This window comes from Myxocyprinus asiaticus, chromosome 22 (genome assembly GCF_019703515.2).
Source record: "Myxocyprinus asiaticus isolate MX2 ecotype Aquarium Trade chromosome 22, UBuf_Myxa_2, whole genome shotgun sequence".
NCBI lineage: Eukaryota > Metazoa > Chordata > Actinopteri > Cypriniformes > Catostomidae > Myxocyprinus > Myxocyprinus asiaticus.
The window spans coordinates 37118933-37142246 of NC_059365.1; the positions used below are offsets into that span (position 1 = coordinate 37118933).

A 23314-nucleotide genomic window follows, 5' to 3' on the forward strand; every position below is an offset into this window, starting at 1 on the left:
ACGTGTGTCCGGTGACGCAGCGGTTAGGTTACCCCGGATGTGGTCTCCTTAAATCAGCCGCTTTTTTATTTTTCTCGTGTGGCTAACGGTTGTTGTAATTCAAAGCTTCTTACTTGACTAAACTAAAAGAACTTCACCCAAAACGTCAAGTAAAACATTCACATATAGAGGGTTTTCATATTATTCAAGGGTTTGTATATTTAGTTTGAGAAATGTCCCGGCGCAGACACAGCGATGAGAATGATGGTGAGTGTATTAGCATGTGTTTATGTAATCTGCATAATGTGTGTTTTCGCCTAATGCAATACTTTTTGATTAGGCAAAGCGCGAGGTGTTGGTCTAATATAGTTTGTTTATTTGCATTAAGTGCTGAGCATCCCCTGCATAAATTTGCATAATGAAGAAAGCCATAAGTAACGAGTCAAATCAAAGTAAAAGCTTTTTTTTTTTTTTTTTTTTTTTTTGTCCCTTGTATCTGTCACTGTAAATGAGTTGAAAGGAGGATAAAACGAGCTTTGAGATCTGGATAATAAGCATTAATGGCAAATACTGTTATGATACTGTTATTGTTGTCCTCATATAGTTTCTGTGACTGTTCATCTTCTGTGATGAATGTGATTTGCATTTATGGAGGGTTTAAGAAAAGTTGTTCAAATCTCAACACTTGCTAAAAGCTTCTCTTTATGACTCACATACTTGACTCATTTTTTTTTTTACCCATTTCAGGAAGCTCCCAGCCGCACAAAAGGAGGAGAACATCAGAACCCATTGAGATTGAAGACCGTTTGGAGTCACTAATATGCAGAGTGGGAGAGAAGGTATCATCTCACGTCTTATTGATCATTTAAAAGTGTTTATGAACTCAGACATAAATGATCAGTAAATATTTTTTTGTGTTTGTTTGTGTGTGTGTGCGTGCGTGATGTGCAGAGTACATCCTCCTTGGAGAGCAATTTGGAGGGTCTTGCTGGCGTCCTGGAGGCTGATCTTCCAAATTATAAAAGCAAAATCCTGCGCATCTTATGTGCTGTGTAATGAACTTGCACTTTCAAGCATTCAAATTTCTTTTGCTTCCTATGATTTGGATCCAAAATGGCAGAGAATACAAAAGACACTGTATATGACCGCTCCGTTTCTGTTGTCGCACAGTGCAAGGCTTTTGCCGGAGAAGTTGACGGTATACAGCACACTGGTGGGGCTTCTCAACGCCCGCAACTACAACTTTGGTGGAGAGTTTGTGGAGGCCATGATCCGACAACTTAAGGAGACGCTAAAGTCAAATCTGTACTCCGAGGCCGTTTATTTGGTACGTGTTCGTCTGCGTTCATCCAAAAATGCATCACTGATTTCCACTGCTTTTTATGACATTTATTTCGCCATGTGTTTTCAGGTGCGATTCCTCAGTGACTTGGTAAACTGTCATGTCATCGCAGCTCCCTCTATGGTCGCCATGTTTGAAAACTTTGTCAGCGTCACACAGGAAGAGGACATCCCACAGGTAGACGTGCTCACATAGCATACTGTTTTCTGTTCGTAGATAATCGTGGGGCTAACAGAAGTGTTCGTACAGGTGCGGTCTGACTGGTATGTGTATGCTGTGCTGTCAAGTCTTCCTTGGGTAGGCAAGGAGCTGTATGAGAAGAAGGATGTGGAAATGGACCGCTTGTTCAACCAAATTGAGGGTTATCTAAAGTAGGTTTCTATTTAAGCTATTAAATTCATTTGTAATGGTTATTTCAGAGAGATCTTAGGTTTAATTGATTCGTAGGTTATGGTATTATTGGTTAATATTATCTTCCCCACCTGTGTGCCCTTGGTTTTCGGGATTTTTAATGAGGTGGAAAAAGTTACACGTAATTATTTTTTTTTTTTGGCTTAATAATAATGTGCTCTAGGGCTGGGTAAAAATATCGATTTTCCGATGCATCGCGATTACCATTTGAACGATATCGATTCTTAAGTCCCAAGATCGATCTTTCACTCTATGCGCAACCCTCTTTAATGCAGGTAAAACACTTGCATGTGCAACCAAATCTCACATGTGACTAAAAATGTCTGAGCCACTGCCACTGGCTAGTAAATGTTCAGATTTCACTCACCCGTGATTGAGTGCTATAGTGGAAAAATTAGCACAGAGGTCCTTTTGCTGTGTGTTGATAGTAAAAGTTTGGTTTAACTATTTTTGTGTGTCCAAAGACAAGATCCACGGATCCATATGTCACTGAATAACGTCTCTTATAATCACACATGGATTCGCTAAAGAAATGATGCATGTTTTCTCTCGTTAGATGCGCTTACAGACTGATGCCGGTAGTCTTAAAGAGACAGTACCAATTATGCATGTGTCCTGCATATCAATGTAAATACTTGTAAATATTACAAATTATGCAAGTAAACAATAAAAAGTAACAAAAATATATATGTAACATAATATATGCAATTTCAAGACATTGCTTGATGGAATAGAGTGAATTTGAAAAATTTAAAAGCTAAAATGTGACCAATTTGATGAAAAACGACTAAAAATATATAATTTGTATAATGTAAAATTTTCGAATTGTTCCTAGAAGGTTCCTTTTATCATTAAGAGCATTAGCTGAGACTATGGACATTGCAACAGAAATGTATCCATATGAATCGATATCGAATCAAATCGAGATCTGAATAGTATCGAATTGTGAGCTTGTTAATCAGAATTGGGAAAGCTGTATCAATACCCAGCTCTAATGTGCACTGATGAATCACTGATAATAAAACCAGGGACATTTATTAAGGAAATGGGGTCAATGTTTATAAAATTGATATCGCAATGTTTGACAGCTCAATGCTGGTATGATCCCACTGAGCTCAGAGGAATCTACTGTGATCAGTCACGGTCTGGGTTTTGTTACAGGCGGCGACAGAAGATTCATGTTCCCATGCTGCAGGTTTGGACTGCAGAAAAACCCCACCCACAGGAAGAGGTGAGAGTCAGACCACAGGCTTCATCCAGGCCGGTCACTTCAACTAGAAGCCATGACAAAGGGTCTGTTAGGTAATTAACTTCCTCTCCTATTCTCTATCTCTCTAGTATCTGGACTGTCTGTGGGCTCAGGTGCAGAAGTTGAAAAAGGATCGCTGGCAGGAGCGTCACATCCTGCGTCCGTATATTGCATTCGACAGTGTGCTGTGTGAAGCCTTGCAGCACAACCTGCCCCCATTTACCCCTCCAGCACATTCTGACGACGCCGTCTACCCAATGCCCCGTGTCGTCTTCCGCATGTTTGACTACACTGACGCCCCAGAGGTACAGGACTGTTTTGACAACCAGCCTGTATCAGTGAAGCTGTAATGGGACGTAGAGAAGAGAAACTACCTCATCCAAACACCATTTGAAACCGCATTCACAATGGATATAACTTCTGTAATGTGATGTATTTCCAAGATAAACAGAAGACTCAGAAGGACATTATGTAGAGCAGGACTTTATTATTGGTTAATGTTACATATCCCTGCCCACGTGGCCTTGCTCGCATCAGCAGAAAAAAGAGAGATATTTTCAGGATATTTGTGATGATGATTGGATGCATAATTCAAAAAAATATATATGATTTTGAATTTGAATCATTCATCTATTCCTTGGTACCTCAAATGTATTCAGATGTTAATACATTGTTTATTTGGTGCTTCAGATGCATTCAAACATTATTTAATTTGTATAAAGTAATATCTTTGTATTAATATTACATTACAATATCTTATGTATGTCATGATATTTTTGTGGATGCAGTTGTCTTGTTTTTATGTGCAAGTCTGCTAATGGTTGTGTGTCTGTGATGTCAGGGGCCAGTGATGCCAGGCAGTCATTCAGTGGAGCGGTTTGTGATTGAAGAGAATCTGCACTGCATCATCAACTCTCACTGGAAAGAGAGGAAAACCTGGTGAGTCCTCTGCATATGCTGATAGCTTTCCATTTTGAGATTGACAGGGACAATTGACTGATTATTGAAATTGCCTAAACTTTTCTATTGTTTCTTTACCTCTCTCTCTCTTTTTTTATTCTAAATGTTTTTTAAGTGCTGCCCAGTTGCTCAGCTACCCTGGCAAAAACAAGATACCCCTTAACTACCATATTGTGGAGGTAAGTAACCACATTATGTTGAACAGTTGCATTCAGGGATGTACCAATACTGGTAACAGAATTTTGTCCGATACCACACTCGTGCTCGTAAAAATGCTCCGATACTAAAAATCGATACCATCTAACGTACAAATGTCATTATGTAAACATTCAGTGTGCAAATTAAAATGTTATGTCCTAGTGTGATTATTAAACCGCAAAGGCTCTAATTTAATGAGATAAATATATATACAGTAGTTTGCATGTGCTGCACGCTTCAAATGTGAGTGCTTGTGAATGTGTGGAGCCGGTGTTGTGCAGACGTCAAGACTAGAGGCCTGCAAGGACCTTAAAATGAAACCTGACCCGTACAGAGTCCGTGTGGCCCGAACGATACCGTCAGATTTTAAGCCCTAACCCGAAATCACTTACTATCTAATTTCTTCTCCTAGCAAGTACTGTTGCAATAGGCTGTGTTTTATGTAAGCATATAGGCAACATTCGTAACAGTACTGAAACAGTAAACATACATCAGCCCCTTAGTACACTAGAGCAGAAGGGGGAAAAAAAGCATTGCCTTACCGTTTATTTGCTGAAACTTCACTTGGTGCAGAACAATCTGGAATAATATGAAACAATGCAACAGTACCCTCTATGCAGCCTGAACTTGTTCAGATTGTTGAATCTTTGTGACACCTGTGCTAAAAACAATCTAGATGCAGAGCAATGAATGAAACAGAGCACAGGTGTCTTAACATGCATTTTTGAAAATGTGAAGTTCTTTTTAACTTGACATGGTGTTTAAAATGTTCCGGTCCTGCGCGAGACGCTGAAGAAAATGCGAGACACTGCTCAAATGTCAAAGACATTTGTCCAGCATGTGTTTACATAGGAAAACAATGGGTAAACAGATCAGACGCACGCAAAATCACGTTTGGTGTGAACGGCCCCTTACTCGTCCGTTCGCGCATGTCTGTGAGTGAGAGCACGTGTGCGAAACAAGTTCGGTAAGCCTGTTTATTTTTCATTCATACAAACCCAAACCCGAAGTCCTACTTGAAAAACCGACCCGAACCCGGCCCGAACCCCATTGGGTTCTCTGGTCCCGTCAGGCCCAGGCTTGTAGACCTCTAATAAAGACACAAAGTGCTCATACTTTTTAGAGCTGTTTGGCTCAGACACGGAAAACACCATTAACATTGCGCGCTCTATTTGTAGCAGATGACAGCACGCACAGCGATAATTCACTTTGTAGCATGAGGCACATAAAGGCTACATATTTTTTTCATTAAATAGCAACCTTTTGCATTTTAACAGTCACTTTGGGTCATGTAGCGACCTGCTTTTCCGGAAGTGAGAAGCCACTGTCAGAAACACACTGAAACAGTAAGGGCTTCAAAATAAAAGCTTGATTGAAAAAGGCAAAAAGTAAGACAGAAATATATCACTACTCTGTAGTCATTTAATAGTCACCTATAATACTACTATTACTACTACTACTTATAGTAATAATAATAAATCAATAGTAATGGTATAATATTTAAGAAATGTCTCACATCTGTGTTGCTCTGTTATGCAGCAGCACATACATACTACATAATTATTTAATGAAATATCAGCCTTTTCCATTTTAATAATCACATTGGGTCAAGTAGTGACCTGCTTTTCCGGAGGTGAGAAGCGGAAAGGGCTTCAGGTACTTGTACTCGTTCTCAAAACATTTTTATCGGGACATCCCTAGTTGCATTATTTCAATGAATAATGCTTTACTACTTTATAATTTTGCAGGTAATTACTAACTTTAGATTTGAATAATAAACTAAATCAGATATGTAGTTATGAGTTTGTGTAATGTTTTATTTGTATCTGTATTGATATTCCTCTGCAGGTGATATTTGGCGAGTTATTCCAGCTGCCCACTCCTCCTCACATTGATGTCATGTACACTGCGTTACTTATTGAGCTCTGCAAACTGCAGCCTGGCTCTTTACCACAAGTCGTATCCTTTGCACTGACTAAAAGTCATGTGAATTAGTGTAATTAATTTGATTTCTTCTGTGTTTTAGTGTATTTGTAACATACCTGTAACTGTTTTTAAGGCAGTATAAAAATGACTTTTCAGGTAAGAAAAAAATTATTTTATATTATGGTACGAGAGATGCCCTATATTCAGGGTTCCCACCCTTTTCAACAAATTACTTTTCCATTACTTTTCTAGTCATTTGCGAGTACTGGCTGCAGATTTTTAAAAATAATTTTTATTCTGATTTGCTAAAGAATCATTCAGACCAGTTTGGGAAATGTTTTGACTAATTCATCAAAAAGAACATTTCACGGGTAGCTCAGTGGTAAAGACGCTGGCTACCACCCCTGGAGTTCGCTAGTTCGAATCCCAGGGCGTGCTTAGTGACTCCAGCCAGGTCTCCTTAGCAACCAAATTGGCCCGGTTGCTAGGGAGGGTGGAGTCACATGGGGTAACCTCCTCGTGGTCGCTATAATGTGGTTCGTTCTCGGTGGGGCGCGTGGTGAGTTGAGCGTGGATGCCTCGGTGGGTGGCGTGAAGCCTCCACACACTATGTCTCCATGGCAATGCGCTCAACAAGCCACGTGATAAGATGCGCGGGTTGACGGTCTCAGACGCAGAGGCAGCTGGGATTCATCCTCCGCCACCCGGATTGAGGCGAATCACTACGCGACCACGAGGACTTAAAAGTGCATTGGGAATTGGGCATTCCAACTGGGTGAAAATGGGGAAAAATCCACTATTTCACTAACAAAACAGACATTACGCAAGAGCAATATCTAGCTCATTAAATATTTTAGAACAGAGAACAAATAGAAACATATATATTTCTATAGTAATTTCCATCCAATTTGGCCACCTAATGGCGTTGTTGGGCACAAAACACAGTTTATACAGTATATACAGTTGCAATCGAAATTATTCAACCCCCCAAGACAGTAAAGATTTACAAAGGTACAGTGCAGACCTTGCATGTAAAATGGATTAAATTCATTATTTATTATAAAAATTCACATGTACATAAGTATTCACAGCCTTTGCCATGACACTCAAATTTGAGCTCAGGTGCATCCTGTTTCCACTGTTCATCCTTGAGATGTTTCTACAACTTGATTGGAGTCCACCTGTGGTAAATTCAGTTGATTGGACATGATTTGGAAAGGCACACACCTGTCTATATAAGGTCCCACAGTTAACAGTGCATGTCAGAGCACAAACCAAGCCATGAAGTCCAAGGAATTGTCTGTAGACCTCCGAGACAGGATTGTATCGAGGCACAGATCTGGGGAAGGGTACAGAAAAATGTCTGCAGCATTGAAGGTCCCAATGAGCACAGTGGCCTCCATCATCTGTAAATGGAAGAAGTTTGGACCCACCAGGACTCTTCCTAGAGCTGGCCTCCCGGCCAAACTGAGCGATCGGGGGAGAAGGGCCTTAGTCAGGGAGGTGACCAAGAACCCGATGGTCACTCTGACGGAGCTCCAGCATTTCTCTGTGGAGAGAGGAGAACCTTCCAGAAGAACAACCATCTCTGCAGCACTCCACCAATCAGGCCTGTATGGTAGAGTGGCCAGACGGAAGCCACTCCTCAGTAAAAGGCACATGACAGCCCGCCTGGAGTTTGCCAAAAGGCACCTGAAGGACTCTCAGACCATGAGAAACAAAATTCTCTGGTCTGATGAAACAAAGATTGAACTCTTTGGCCTGAATGGCAAGCGTCATGTCTGGAGGAAACCAGGCACCGCTCATCACCTGGCCAATACCATCCCTACAGTGAAGCATGGTGGTGGCAGCATCATGCTGTGGGGATGTTTTTCAGCGGCAGGAACTGGGAGACTAGTCAGGATCGAGGGAAAGATGAATGCAGCAATGTACAGAGACATCCTTGATTTAAACCTGCTCCAGAACGCTCTGGACCTCAGACTGCGGTGAAGGTTCATCTTCCAACAGGACAACGACCCTAAGCACATAGCCAAGATAACAAAGGAGTGGCTACGGGACAACTCTGTGAATGTCCTTGAATGGCCCAGCCAGAGCCCAGACTTGAACCCAATTGAACATCTCTGGAGAGATCTGAAAATGGCTGTGCACCGATGCTCCCCATCCAACCTGATGGAGCTTTAGAGGTCCTGCAAAGAAGAATGGGAGAAACTGATAAAAAATAGGTGTGCCAAGCTTGTAGCATCATACTCAAAAAGACTTGAGGCTGTAATTGGTGCCAAAGGTGCTTCAACAAAGTATTGAGCAAAGGCTGTGAATACTTATGTACATGTGATCTATTTTTTATTTTTTTCTTCATTTTTTATTTTTAATAAATTTGCAAAGATTTCAAACAAACTTCTTTCACGTTGTCATTATGGGGTATTGTTTGTAGAATTTTGAGGAAAATAATGAATTTAATCCATTTTGGAATAAGGCTGTAACATAACAAAATGTGGAAAAAGTGAAGCGCTGTGAATATTTTCCAGATGCACTGTAAGCTTTTCTGATGACCCAGAATTTTTAAACTTTACAACTATATCAGTTGTGACACATTCAAAGTCATAGTGTGAATATATAACCTAATATTTCTAAATAGCATGATTTTTTTTTTAAATACAGCCATGTCATAATTATTCAACCCCTATTGCATGTAGCTGTTTCTTAAATATGTAAGGCTACACAAGTAATTGTTTTAAAACAAAATTAAGTCATCAGTCTGCAATGGCACTTATTTAAGTTTTAAAATTTAAGTTTAGCGTTGTAAGCAAAAATTTATTTCTATGCAAAAAATGCAATTAAAAATAAGCTGTCTCAAAAGCTAATAGAGGAGATTATTTCATTACTCAAGAAAGGTCATGGCTAACAGTAAATTTCCAAGGCACTTCAATTTCCAATAGACAAAGTTGGCAGCACCATTCATAAATTTTTTTTAATATGGAACAACAGCAACCTTCTTGGGGTGTGGAAGAAAGCAAAACTTCACCAAGGGAAATGTTGACTCCAGTTGACTGAATATTCAAGAAGTAATTAGGAAAGACCACTAAACTGAAAATGAGTTTTAGACCCATGGGTCAGCAGTACGTCTGGAGTAAGATGACAAGGTGATGACAAGAACGACACCATCCCCACAGTCTAGCATGGAGGTGGGTCAGTCCTGTTATGGGGGTGTTTTGCGGCTGCAGGAAACGGCTATCCTGACCATGTGACTGACACCATGGATCCTTTCAGGTATCAGGCCATTTTGGCATGAAAAATGTGATGCCTTCAGTGTGTAAATTGAAGCTCGGTGAACACTGGACTTTCCAGCAAGACAATAACACCAAGGATGCATCCAATTTGTCCAAAATCTGGTTCAGGAATAGGTCGTGGAGTGTCCTTAAATGGCCCTTTCAGTCCATCATTAAAATCCCATTGCAAACCTTTGTTGGGATTTCAAGGAAGCAGTGGCAGCACAGAAATCAAAGAATGTCAATGAGCTGGAAGCATTTGCTCATGAGAAATGTGTAAAAATTCTAATAGAGAGGTGTCTGAAGCCTGAGAACACTTACCTGAAACATTTATTTGCTGTTATTAAGGATAAAGGATGCTCCACAAATGATTGACTTTGGGGGTTGAATATGTTTGACATGACATTTGTGGAGAGAATTTGTTATTTTTTATTTTCAAATTTGGGTAAACTGAACACTTTGTTCTCAAAATCACAAATTTAATTAAAAAAATTCTCAGTTTAATTCACATCACCAGAATGTATTGCTGGTCAGGGGGGTTGAAAAATTTTGATTGCAAATGTACATGCTAATATATATATAAATATGCTAAAATGAAACAGTTTCTACATAATGAGATATTAAGACCATCCTTCTGCTAGAAGATAAAGTCCCTGACATGTAAACTAAATAACTGACCTCTGGATGCTTTGCGGTCAAATTTACACTCACCGGCCACTTTATTAGGAACACCTGTACATCTACTTATTCATGCATAATCAGCCAATCGTCTGGCAGCAGAGCAGTGTATACAATCATGCAGATATGGGTCAGGAGCTTCAGTTAATGTTCACATCAACCAGCAGAATGGGGAAAAAATGTGATCTCAGTGATTTGGACTGTGGCATGATTGTTAGTGCCAGATGGGCTGGTTTGAGTATTTCTGTAACTGCTGATCTTCTGGGATTTTCACACACAACAATCTCTAGAATTTACTCAGAATGGTTCCAAAAACAAAAAACATCCAGTGAGCAGCGGTTCTGTGGGCAAAAACGGCTTGTTAATGACAGAGGTCAGAGGAGAATGGCCAGACTGGTCCAAGCTGACAGGAAGGTGACAGTAACCCAAATAACCACACGTTACAACAGTGCTATGCAGAAGAGCGTTTCTGAACACACAACATGTCAAACATTGAGGCGGATGGGCTACAGCAGCAGAAGACCCCTCCGGGTACCACTACTGTCAGCTTAGAACAGGAAACTGAGGCTGCTGTGGGCACAGGGTCACCAAAACTGGACAGTAGATGACTGTAAAAACATAGCCTTGTCTGACAAATCTGGATTTCTGCTGAGGTACACAGATGGTAGGCCCACTGCAGCCTCAGTTTTCTGTTCCTGGCTGATAGAAGTGGAACATGGTCTTCTGCTGTTGTAGCCCATCCGCCTCAAAGTTCAATGTGTTGTGCATTCTGAGATGCTATTCTGCTCACTACAATTGTACAGAGCGGTTATCTGAGTTACCGTAGCCTTTCTGTCAGCTCAAACCAGTCTGGCCAATCTCTGAACTCTCTCATCCCATATCTGCATGATTTTATACATTGCACTGCTGCCACAAGATTGGCTGATTAGATAATAGCATGAATAAGTAGGTGTACAGGTGTTCCTAATAAAGTGGTCGGTGAGTGTGTATTATCCAGGTTAGCAGTTGTTTTGAATATAGCACGACTGTTAGACTGTATTGACCAATCAGCATTCATAACCGTAACTATCTGTTTTAAAAAATACATGATTACTCATTCAAATTCATGGGATGGGTTCCTCTGCTCTTGTAGTTTTCTTTGACCTGCTGCTTTCAGCTTGCCCAAGCCACAGAAATGATGTACATGAGACTGGACACAATGAACACAACATGTGCAGACCGGTGAATTCTCAGTATAATGTTGAATGATTGACTGTAAACCCTGTTAGCTAGCTGCATTTTGAAATTCAAAACATAGGAGGACAGCATTTAACTGAAATTCTCATTAAATCCTTTCTAGTATTGGTATCGCCTGTAGGATTGATTTTAAAAGAGGCGTAAGAATCTTCATGGATTTTATTTTTCTGTGTTTCAGACTCATCAACTGGTTCTCGCATCATTTGAGTAACTTCCAGTTCAGATGGAGTTGGGATGACTGGTGAGAATTAGTTATTTACTTATCATACTGATCAAATTTGCTTCCATTTGTAGAGGCTGTGTGTTGTCTGTTTGCATGTATAAAGACTTCAGCTGCATTTGTTGTCTTGAAGTGTTGAACTCTGTGTCTTCAGGGCTGACTGTTTGACACAAGACATTGAAAAGCCCAAACCCAAGTTTGTTAAAGAGGTTTTGGAAAAGAGTATGAGGTAACTTTCTCACACATTGCATTCAAACTAATTTTTTTATTTAGTTGCAGTTCAGCTTTTTGCGTCAGCACTATATGTTTACATCAGTGGGGGGAAGCAACAGCAACATTTATGGCACTACTTTCTTTCTAAGGCCATAACTAAACACACCTAACACGGTGTATATTTAAAATAATATATTTTAACATTTTAGAGCAAATGATTTCAAATGAGGAAACCGAGAGAAAATTTAGAGGGAGATCTGCTTCTTTGATGATATCAACCTCCATAAGAAGAAAATGACCATCTAATTCAGAACTGTCATTTTACATAATGACAAAAAATGCCTTGACTAATAGGGTATACAAAATTAGCAAAATGCACATGCTTAATAGTTACTAGGATCCATCTGATGCTTGTTATTTTTGCTGTTTATTAATGTTGTGTCCTGATTGTAAACCTGCAGGTTGTCGTACCATCAGCGGATAGTGGACATTGTTCCTCCGAGTTTCTCTGCTCTGATTCCTGTTGAACCCTTGTGCCACTATAAATATACAGATGAGACCAGCAGTATGTACTGACACCTTTACACATCTGTAATTGACTGTGTACAGTTCTATTTAGATATTTACATTATCTTTGAAAAGAAATAAGATAAATCAAAAAATTGCATTTTGTCATTTATTGGGTCAGGAACTGAAAACCAGTTCTTATTTGGAGCCGGTTCCATTTAAAAAAAAAAATAATAATACCAGAATCAGATGATTTTCATGACTTTTAATGGTGTTAATGGCTCTTAAACGTGCATTTTTGCACAGATGTGGACTGAGCGCCATACTTAAACACTCAGTGTTCCTGCAGAGCAATTCGGATGCAGCACTACCTCTCTACTGAATTTACAATGTGAAACATACAGCGCGTCCAGTGAAGTCCAATTCCAGAACGAATGACTCCTACGAATCGGTTCTTTTGAATCTACAGCGTGAAACATACAGTGTGACCAGTGTAGTCTGATTCCCAAAGTAATGACTCTTATGACTCAGTTCTTTTGAATCTACAGTGTGAAACATAGGGCGCGATCAGTGTAGACTGATTCCTGAACGTATGACTCTTACAAATCAGTTCTTTTGAATCTACAGCGTGTAAAACATAGCGTGACCAGCGAAGTCCGATTCCCAGACGATTGACTCATACGAGTCAGTTCTTTTGAATCTACAGTGTGAAACATCTATAGCACAACCAATGAAGTACACTTCCTGAACGAATGACTCTTACGAATCGGTTCTTTTGAATCTACAGCATGAAACACACAGTGCGACCAGTGTTGTCCGATTCATGAACGAATGACTCTTACGAGTCAGTTCTTTTGAATCTACAGCATGAAACACACAGCGCGACCAGTGTTGTCCGATTCATGAACGAATGACTCTTACGAGTCAGTTCTTTTGAATCTACAGCATGAAACACACAGCGCGACCAGTGTTGTCCGATTCATGAACGAATGACTCTTACGAGTCAGTTCTTTTGAATCTACAGCATGAAACACAGCACGAGCAGTGTAGTCCGATTCCTTAACATATGATTCTTACGAGTCTGTTCTTTTTAGTGAATCAAAAACACTGCAGGAACAGTGTGTTGTGTAGTTGAAGATAGGTCCACACGTGACAAATTTTGTTGAAATCAGTGGAATTAAAAAATTGACTGAATGGAATATATTAGCATTTATATTTAGAATTTAAATGAGCTATCATTGAAATGTGAGGTGTTCTTTTTTGTCATGTTTTCTCACATGTGATTTGTCACTTCTGTTACAGGTTCACTGCCTGGATTTGCTGTGTCAACCACAGTGGCTAACGCTATCAAAAACCGTGCATCAAATGAAGAGATTCTTACTGTACTAAAAGATGTGCCTAATCCGAACCAGGATGATGATGATGGTGGGTCAGACTGCCTTTGGTATTTTACCACAAATATGATTGGATAATTGTAAGCTTTTCAGTTGGTCTCAGAAGGTTTTAAAGCCTTATTAATAAACTATTACTATTCTATTAATGACTGTTAATAGAATCTGTGTCAGCATTGAGCAGCATCTAAATGCAGTTCTCATCTCTTTCCAGATGAGGGCGACAGCTTCAACCCTCTGAAGATTGATGTGTTCCTGCAGACCCTGCTCCACTTGGCTGCCAAGTCCTTCAGTCATTCCTTCAGTGCTCTTGCCAAGTGAGTGTCTCCTGCCAAACCCCACACAGACCTGCCAGCAGTTGGCTCTCTGTTCCCTCTCCTTCTGCTTATGAACGCTGTCTGTAATTGTTTAAAGTGAATCTTGTGTTAGATCGCAGACCATTGAGAAAGAATGAAAGACTCATTTTGTGCTAGTTGATTGTAAAAATGCTTAGCTTTTTTCTCCCTGGTAAGTAGTGATGAGCCGATTTCTCTGTCAGGTTCCATGAGGTTCTAAAGACCCTTACAGACAGTGACGAGGGGAAACTGCACATCCTTAGGGTTCTGTATGAGTTCTGGAAGGGTCACCCTCAGGTGAGATCATTCACACTTCATATATTAATTCTACTGCTACATGTTTTTTTGTCTTAGAACATGGCTCTCTAGAATTCTGGATTCTGAATAGTCAACTGTGGTATTGTGTGGTCAAATACTAAACTGTATAAGCAGGCAAACAATTTGGCTAAACCAAAAAAAAAAAATAAAATGAAGCTTTTCAGTGTTACAGTAGTTACTGCTTTTTTGGCTTTTTAGGTAATTTAGGTAATTTTGCGTTGTCTCTTACATATGGGCAAGTTTTTTTTATGAATATGTGGGAATGAGAGCTCATGTTCGTGAACATTGTGCGCAGATGATCTCAGTGTTGACAGACAAGTTTATTCGGACTCAGATTGTGGACTGTGCAGCCGTGGCCAACTGGATATTCTCTCCTGAAATGGCTCATGATTTCACCAGGTAAACCCACAGAACAAGCACACATTCACACCACTATCAGAAATGAACTTTAAAAAAAAAAAGTTTTTCTTTTATGAGGTCATATATTTTTTGTCTAACCATATTTAAGCCTATTCAATTAAAATACATTTTCAGTAATTGGGTTGTTACCTAGCAAATAAAATGAGCTTCAATTCATATTTTGTATAATATATTTAACTACATAAAATGTCTAAAATAAAACATCAGATGATACGAACAAAAAAGAAGAATTCATTAAATATTTTTGCCCCCACATTTTGAATTTTGGGGGCGTTTTTGTCCGTTACGATGCTATTTTTGTCCTGGGCCTCCATTAATTTCTGACCCTGAGAAGATTGCACCTGTAATTTATTTGTGTTTGTCTGGGCTGTGCAGGTTTTACGTTTGGGAGATTCTTCATTCAACCATCCGAAAGATGAACAAACATGTGCAGAAGATCCAGAAAGAGCTGGATGAGGCGAAAGAAAAGCTGGAAAAGCAACACAACAAAAAGGTTTTCCAAAAATACAATTGAAATCAAACTTCAAACCACTTTCTAATGTCACGGGGATTAGTTTTGTAACAGTTTCATGCAGTTTTCAAGAGATGTTTGCTTTTTAGTCTACAAAAACATTTATTCTTGCTAGGAGGCAAGTAAAGGCCCTGGCACACTTCCTACGAGAACTTTGAAGCCGTCATCTAATTCCCATTCAGTTAGTTAACCTCGTCCGACCCCACGTACACATGCGTGGATGTTGTATTTTGGCTTCGTTATACACAACGCATAATTTAAAACATTTAAACCGACTGATCTCAGTTCAGGAGACTCTGGGCTGTTAGTAAAGGGTTAAACTTTCGACACGTCATGTGACAAAACAACATGGTGCCAACCATAGCGGAGTTTGTCTTTTTGAGAGAAATGCGATAAACTACATCTGGTAAGAAACCTAATTAAGTTTTTACATTGAAACCTGTTTAAGTTAAAAGAGTAGAGTCTCTAGTTTAATCTGATGTGCCACGCTCTGCTAAACACAATATACACTAGTGTGTATTTTAGCAAATTTTTCCTTAGAAATACTGTATTTCTGCTTTTTCACAGTGAGAATCAATGGGTTCATCCAAAAGCTGAAAGATTTTGCTTTCAGAGGCTTTATATGGAGTTAGGAAAATAAGGTGCATTTCAAACTGTTCTGAGACCAATGCAGACAGACAGCACACTGGAGGTTAAGTCATTCACTAAATAGGGAGCATCCAAAAGCTCTCTATGAAGCCAAGTGCATTCACTCCTAAATTCCGGTAAAAAGTTCAGTTTCAGGCTGCAGATGACCTTTGAACCACTCAACATGTTTGGCAGACATGGGACAATTGTAATCAGCACTAGCACATAGATTCAGAATTTATAATTTTATTTTAACATGATTGGCAGTGATTGGATGATGCTTGCCATTACTTTGAATCAAAAAGTAGCATAATTCTGATGTCTGTAACGACTTAATAACCTACACTCCTGGAAACATAATAAAAAGTTTGATAAAAAAATCTGACTTTCTATAGATTGATTTGTTTTTTGTTTTTTGCATCTTTATTAGGTGCTACTAGTTACAAATCCAAAAAGGGAAATAGAAAATGCACACAGCAGTCACGCACGGGTCTCAGGAGGTTAAGATCAGTCAGCATGAACACAACGGCGTGCAGTTATTAGCGAGCTGGTGCAAATTGACCTGTACAATAGTTTTCTTAGAGGCATTTTCCAAGACCATGTCATATGATTTTTTTTATTATTATTATTAATCTACAAAAGGAATAAAATCTACTCAGATACTCTTAAGTGCCCATTCACTCTACTGTTTGATAATATGCTTCACTCATGTGCTGTTTGCAGCAACTAATTACAAAAATAGAGTGTAACCGGTGCATATTATGACCACGTATAACATGTTAGCGCCATGAATATAGAATGTAAGCATGACAAATGAAACATTATCTACTGCATATATTTTATTTTAAATCATCGAGTGGTTAAAACAGCTTCTTTTACTGATTTTATGTGAGTTATATTCATAGAATGAGGCATGAAGTCAATGATAACACGTTAATGTCACATTAGTTAAGGTTTTACATGTAGTCTTGTGCATCCTCATATTTAAATGCTCCTCTAAATGCCTTCAACAGCGGTGTGGCGGTTGTCTGAATGTTCTAAAGATATGTTGTTGCTCAGCTGTTTCAAACTTCTTTTTACCCCTGAACGAAGAACTTCTCCCAGTTATCCTTTAGTGTGCTGCGGCCTTTAAGTATGATTAAGAATCAGTTTAGGAGAAGTGCAGATTGAGCACGTTTACATGCACAATCTTATAATTTGGATTTTCTTGCATAGTTGGATTTTTTTGAATAAGCTGATTTTTGGTAGTTGGCATATTGATATGCATGTAAACGGGGTCAGTGTTCTGTCATTTATTCATGTTAGGAGAGAGTTGGACCTTTGTACATTTTATTGCACTGAAATAAAGATATCTCTAATTGCATAAAATCAACTGTATTAATGTACAATTAAGTAAAACAGTTACAAAATCCCTCTGTACCCTATATTGCTGAGAATAAATTTTATTTGTAATATTTGGTTCTAATGACTCAACTGAGAGAACTTCTTGTCCACATGTGGGTTCTTTTACAAGCAGTGTTGGATGACTAACAAAACTTGATGCTGAGTGATGTTCATGCTGGAGTCATATGTGAGTCTCTCTTGCGGTAGCAGCAAGACAGCGGTGATGAAGAGGACATGGAGAAGAACAGTGAGGATGAGGAGGGTCAGCTGGAGGAACAGATCGAGAGGCTGCAGGAGAAGGTGGAGTCGGCCCAGAGCGAACAGAAGAACCTTTTCCTTGTTATTTTCCAGGTGCGTCCGTGACGATGCAAATCCATTTTTCTGATTTAAAAGGCCTTTTTATTTTTTTAAATTTTTTTTATGTCGGCATGAAACGGAAGTTGCGAGCCACTTCCGTATTGATGTATTTCTGAGTGAAACTGAACAAGAAAAAAAAATGTAGGGCAGGGATTTTAGTTTATCCGTCGGTTGTTGATTGTGAAAATATTGGTGAGTAAACGAGTGAGTAAAAGAGAACCATATTTTAACGTTTTGAATCTCAATACACTAAATATAAAGGGAAAAAAAACACTTAATTGTGCTGGGCATCCCAAGATAACTGCATTCAAAAATATAATTAAACTCCAGAGGCTTCCGAAGCGTCATTCATTGGTGATCAACTCAGCAATTCAGGTGTGAAATGTCTTGAACACAACCGCGAATTCGCCATTATTTCTCATTTGAAATGTAAATTCAAGCCAGCTGACCCGTAACCAAAGAAGTTTGGGTTAAGGAACTTTGGGTTAAGTTTGGGTTTTTGATTTTCTCCCCAATTTGGAATGCCCAATTCCCAATGTGCTCTAGGTCCTCATGGTAGTGACTCGCCTCAATCCGGGTGGCGGAGGAGGAAGCTCAGTTGCTTCCGAGTCTGAGGCCATAAATCCGTGCATCTTATCACGTGGCTCGTTACCGCGGAGACATAGTGCATTTGGAGGTTTCACGCTACTCTCCGCGGCATCCACACACAACTCCACGCGCCCCACCAAGAGCGAGAACCACATTATAGCGACCACGAGGAGGTTACCCCATTTGACTCTACCCTCCCTAGCAACCGGGCCAATTTGGTTGCTTAGGAGACCTGGCTGGAGTCACTCAGCACACCCTGGATTCGAACTCACGACTCCAGGGGTGGTAGTCAGCGTCTTTACTCGTTGAGCTACCCAGGCCCCAAGGAACGATAGTTTTGAAAGAAAACAGATGAAAATACACCTTGCCATCTTCACCATCATGCGATTGAGGTTTCATTCAGCTCTTCGCAAGGTTGTGGTATTTGGCTCGTTTGAGATGCCAAACGCCTCGCCTTGAAAGTAGATGAGAGTAGACGGCTGCAGTCAGGGGAGGAGTGAAATAAGAGCTGTCAAGTCGGACAGTTCTCACTTCTCATAGTGGATCAGACACCTTCCAGATCAAAGGCAGATATTGCGTGATTCACATTCATGCGCTGGTGAACGCAGTTTAAATTCTGTTGCTTTTAAATGAAAATAAATATGATGAACAAGACATTCAGTGTACCTTTTATTTAATTCCCCCCATAAGACGTGTCTTTCCATCCATTTTTAGTTTAATAAAGACACGTATTTGAGATATTTGAGAAATACAATACCAATCACATATCCCATACAGAGATTGCACTGTCAGAGAGTTGGGCATATTCACATATAATTTATACACATAAAAACATGATGGTAGAGATAAAAAATCAAACATTTTAGAAGAGAACGAAACATTGCAGTTTAAGTCAGGGTTTCCCAAACGGGGGTTCACGAGGGAACTCCAGGGGGTTCGTGAGAGAGTGTAGAGGTTGCGTACAAAATATGTAATTTACTGATTTTTAAAAATGGATGATTCCAAATGTTCTCCGCCATTTAATAAATAAAAAAACAAGAACACAACTTAAACCAAGTGTGTCAATTTTCCTTTAAACCAAACTTGTGTCTATGGCTTCAGTGCAATTTTCTTTCCTCAATTAGATGAGAGCTCTCTCGCTCTCTCTCGCGCACGCTTGCTCTCTCCCTGTGCGCTCTGCAGTGTGTTTGTGTGTGAGAGAGAGAGCGAGTGCACGCTCTCATGCAATAGACTGATGGTGAGAAATGGACATTTTTAATGCAAAGTAATTTACTCGCTTCTCTCCACACAAAGTTATGATGTAGCATGATTACTTTCATTATCAGCAATGCAATCATGTTTTAAAGTAAAAAACCTTCATTAACCTGACATTGTTTGCCCTGTAGTCCTGAAAAGCAATGGGTGATGGCTGTACCTCCTTGCATGAACTGTTAACCGCTTGTGCGCTGGTTCTGTTCACTGCCGAACTGACCGGTTGACGGAGGCTTCTGATGGGTCTTAAAGCTGTCAATTAGACGGCTGCTTACAATTTCCTTGCACGACATGCGAAACTTAAAATATAGGCTAATCATGTATCATTTCCTAAAAAATATATAAATATACACTGATCAGCCACAACATTAAAACCACTGACACGTGAAGTGAATAACATTGATTATATAGTTACAATGGCACCTGTCAAGGCGTGGGATATATTAGGCAGCAAGGGAATGGTCCGTTCTTGAATTTCATGTGTTGGAAGCAGGAAAAATGGGCAAGTGTAAGGATCTGAGTGACTTTGACAAGGGCCAAATTGTGATGGCTAGACGACTGGGTCAGAGCATCTCCAAAATGGCATGTCTTGTGAGGTGTTCCCGGTATGCAGTGGTTAAGGACAACCGATGAACTGGCAACAGGGTCATGAGTGCCCAAGGCTCATTGATGTGCATGGGGAGCGAAGGCTAGCCTGTCTGGTCCGATCCCACAGAAGAGCTACTGTAGCACAGATTGCTGATAAACTTAATGCTGGCCATGATAGAAAGATGTCAGAACACACAGTGCATCTCAGCTTACTGCGTATGGGGCTGCGTAGACACAGACCAGTCAGAGTGCCCATGCTGACCCCTGTCCACCTCCGAAAGCACCTACAGTGGGCACGTGAGTGTCAGAACTGGACCATGGAGCAATGGAAGAAGGTGGCCTGGTCTGATGAATCATGTTTTCTTTTAGATCATGTGGACGGCCGGGGAACCTGGGGAAGAGATGGCAGCAGGATGCACCATGGGAAGAAGGCAGGCCGGTGGAGGCAGTGTGATGCTTTGGGCAATGTTCTGCTGGGAAACCTTGGGTCCTGGCATTCATGTGGATGTTACTTTGACACGTACCACCTACCTAAAGATTGCAGACCACGTACACCCCTTCATGGCAATGCTATTCCCTGATGGCAGTGGCTTCTTTCAGCAGTATAACGCACCCTGCCACACTGAAAAATTGTTCAGATATGGTTTGAGGAACATGACAAAGAGTTCAAGGTGTTGACTTGGCCTCCAAATTCCCCAGATCTCAATCCGATTGAGCATCTGTGGGATGTGCTGGACCAACAAGTCCAATCCATGGAGGCCCCACCTCGCAACTTACAGGACTTGAAGGATCTGCTGCTAACGTCTTGGTGCCAGATACCACAGGACACCTTCAGAGGTCTTGTGGAGTCCATGCCTCGACGGGTCAGACCTGTTTTGACAGCACTATATTAGGCAGGTGGTTTTAATGTTGTGGCTGATCGGTGTAATGTTTCATTGCCTAAAAATGTTTATAGAAGTAAGGGGGACATGTCCCCCCACCCCAGGATATAATGGTTGTTACAGCCCTGGCTTTGTTACTTCAATGAAAATAATTTTTATGATTGAAAATTAAAAAAAAAAGTGGCTATATCATATCAAGATTTCAAATGTAGGCTACATATACAAATAGAATGGCAAAGATTTATAACATTTTCAGGGAAATTAAAACAAAAAAAGAAAGAAATAAAATAGACCATTAGACAAAGACAGAGAAAAACAGACCATTTGACAGACCATGGCGAATGAAATAAAATGTATAAATATTATAAGAAAAGAACAACAGATGTAATAAAGGTTCATTCAAATATAACAATTACACAAAAAGTGTAAAGATGTAACATTAATTATATATTGAAAGGTTAACATTACTTAAAATACCAGGGGGTACTTCAAATAAATAAGTTAAAGGGGTTCGGCTGACAAATACGTTTGGGAACCCCTGGTTTAAACCAATGAGCATTAAGCTGTGTCGTCAGCAAGTCATTTCCCATCGTGCTTGCAGATCGCGCAGCTCGGAAAAAGCAGCTGCGCCGCCTCCCTGCAACAACAACAAAATTTTCATTTCATGCCAACTTGAATATTTTTGTAGAGATATCAACACGTTTTCAAAAGTTCTGTCCATGTCAATGGGGGGAAAAGCTCTTTTACAGCTAGTTCCTGCTTGTCAGGAGAGAATAAACATAAGATTCTTTCATGTCTCTTTCTGTCTTTCTTTGTGTTGCATTATGATATTTGAACACTCAGTGCCTGGAGCTAAGATGACAAAAAGTTTTTTTGTTTTTTTTTAATCTCTCTCCATCAGCGCTTCATAATGTTACTGACGGAGCACCTGGTTCGCTGTGAAACGAGCGGCATTGACATCAACACCCCCTGGTACAAGAACTGCATCGAGAGGCTACAGCAGATCTTTCTCATGGTACATTTTCTCATTCACATGCTTGCTTGTCTGTATTGTAGGACTGCAACTAAAAACTATTTTAATTTTTATTGATTAGTTGCTACTGTGTTTTATTTTGAGCTCCTATAACAGCCCTTATTCATCAACCATTGTTGTCTTCCAAAGCATCATGTGATCATTCAGCAGTATGCGGGCACCCTGGAGAACCTGCTTTTCACAGCTGAGCTCGACCATCACATCCTGACTGTGTACCAGCAGTTCTGCGCTCTGCAGTTATGAGATCCATTAATGCATCACTTCTGAATGTCATACCTGCCCGTTTATGTGGCATCACAAGGATTAGTTGCATCCACCAGGAACATTGGAGATGGTTTTCTTTTATGTAGTGATATTGGAAAATGTCAGACCCTTTTTAGTGCCCTTGACATTTTTTTTTTTTTTTTTTTTTTTTTTTTTTTTTTACTCCTTGTCATTGGCCAGTACTCTGTGAAAAGTGTAGATCTTTTAATGGCCATAATTTTGAAAACAGTGATGTCAAACATAATATGAAACTACTCGACTGTATTTTTATGCGTTTTATGTCATTTTGATGGGAAAATTATTCAATTGAGTTGCGTCATGTCTCGAGTCTTTATTATGGATAGTGTGACTCTGTAGAGCAGTCTGAGCTCTTTTGCCAATGTAATACCAAGTTTTTCCAAAAAATACAAAATCAAAAAACAGATCTGTTTGTCTCGTTTTGTTCTCTCGCGTGCGCTCGCTCTCACCATGTCAGGCAGATCTTGAATGTGGTGTGCAACGGTTAGGATTTTACAAAAGCAAGTCTTGCCATGTCAAGTCAGTGATCGCTGCTTGCTAGTTTTGTTAAATGAATCAGCCAGAAGTTAATGCCATTCTCTCTCATGAAACGGTTTTGTTTACATGGCTCGTGTTTGTGCATTTACAAGCAGTGTTGGGTTAAATTACTAAAAAATGGTAATCCACTTCAAATTGTAGTGGATTATCTAAAATTGTAATCAGATTACTTTATTACTTAACTTACTTTCTAAAACACTTTTCCGCTCAAGTTCAAATAATGTCTAGATTTCTTTCTTGATACACACAAGTCATACTTGGCACCTCACATTTCTCCTTCACACTGACTCTTTACGTGACCATAATTAATGTATTCAACATAAATAATATATTAGAAATAAGCAAAACCCTATAATATACTTAAAAGTAATTAACTGAAAGTCACTGTAATCAGATTACTAGAAATTAAATGTAATAAACTAATTTTTTGACAAAGTAATTAGATTACAGTAATTACTATGTAATTGAAATACAATACTGTATACAAGCAAGTATGCATATGTATATACTGTATATTAGGGCTGTCGACGCATGATTACATAGACCAACTGAGACCCACAATTAAAAATATGGTAGTAGACCAATAATAGTGTTATATTCAATGATATGGAAATAAAGCAAACAATA

General features: G+C 39.6%; 1 protein-coding gene across 4 annotated transcripts; it reads left to right on the forward strand.

Annotated features, from left to right (window-relative positions):
• Positions 1-23: 23 nt before the first annotated feature.
• Positions 24-22561, forward strand: LOC127412581 (nuclear cap-binding protein subunit 1). Of its 4 annotated transcripts, none has more exons than XM_051649047.1 (23): positions 24-246; positions 727-818; positions 931-1031; positions 1150-1306; positions 1391-1498; positions 1571-1692; positions 2894-2963; positions 3071-3286; positions 3823-3918; positions 4046-4120; positions 5988-6098; positions 11166-11230; positions 11424-11486; positions 11620-11694; positions 12140-12243; positions 13488-13610; positions 13791-13893; positions 14115-14208; positions 14525-14628; positions 15025-15142; positions 17378-17521; positions 21737-21850; positions 21998-22561. In XM_051649047.1, exons 1-23 carry the CDS (start codon positions 213-215, stop codon positions 22109-22111), a joined length of 2403 nt encoding a protein of 800 aa, XP_051505007.1. In that variant the 5' UTR covers positions 24-212; the 3' UTR covers positions 22112-22561. The 4 variants fall into 4 exon arrangements, with proteins under 4 accessions (XP_051505007.1, XP_051505008.1, XP_051505009.1 ...); XM_051649048.1 differs by having other exon boundaries at positions 17381-17521; XM_051649049.1 differs by having other exon boundaries at positions 3823-3920; positions 4057-4120; positions 21998-22560.
• Positions 22562-23314: the final 753 nt, after the last annotated feature.

What these genes read in the sequence shown, in the direction of transcription:
- LOC127412581 (XM_051649047.1), top strand. Translation starts at nt 213, where the DNA reads ATGTCCCGGCGCAGACACAGCGATGAGAATGATG. An exon ending in AGGAAGAGGACATCCCACAG is followed by an intron (nt 1,499 to 1,570) that starts GTAGACGTGCTC and finishes GTGTTCGTACAG; the next exon opens with GTGCGGTCTGACTGGTATGT. An exon ending in ACTACACTGACGCCCCAGAG is followed by an intron (nt 3,287 to 3,822) that starts GTACAGGACTGT and finishes CTGTGATGTCAG; the next exon opens with GGGCCAGTGATGCCAGGCAG.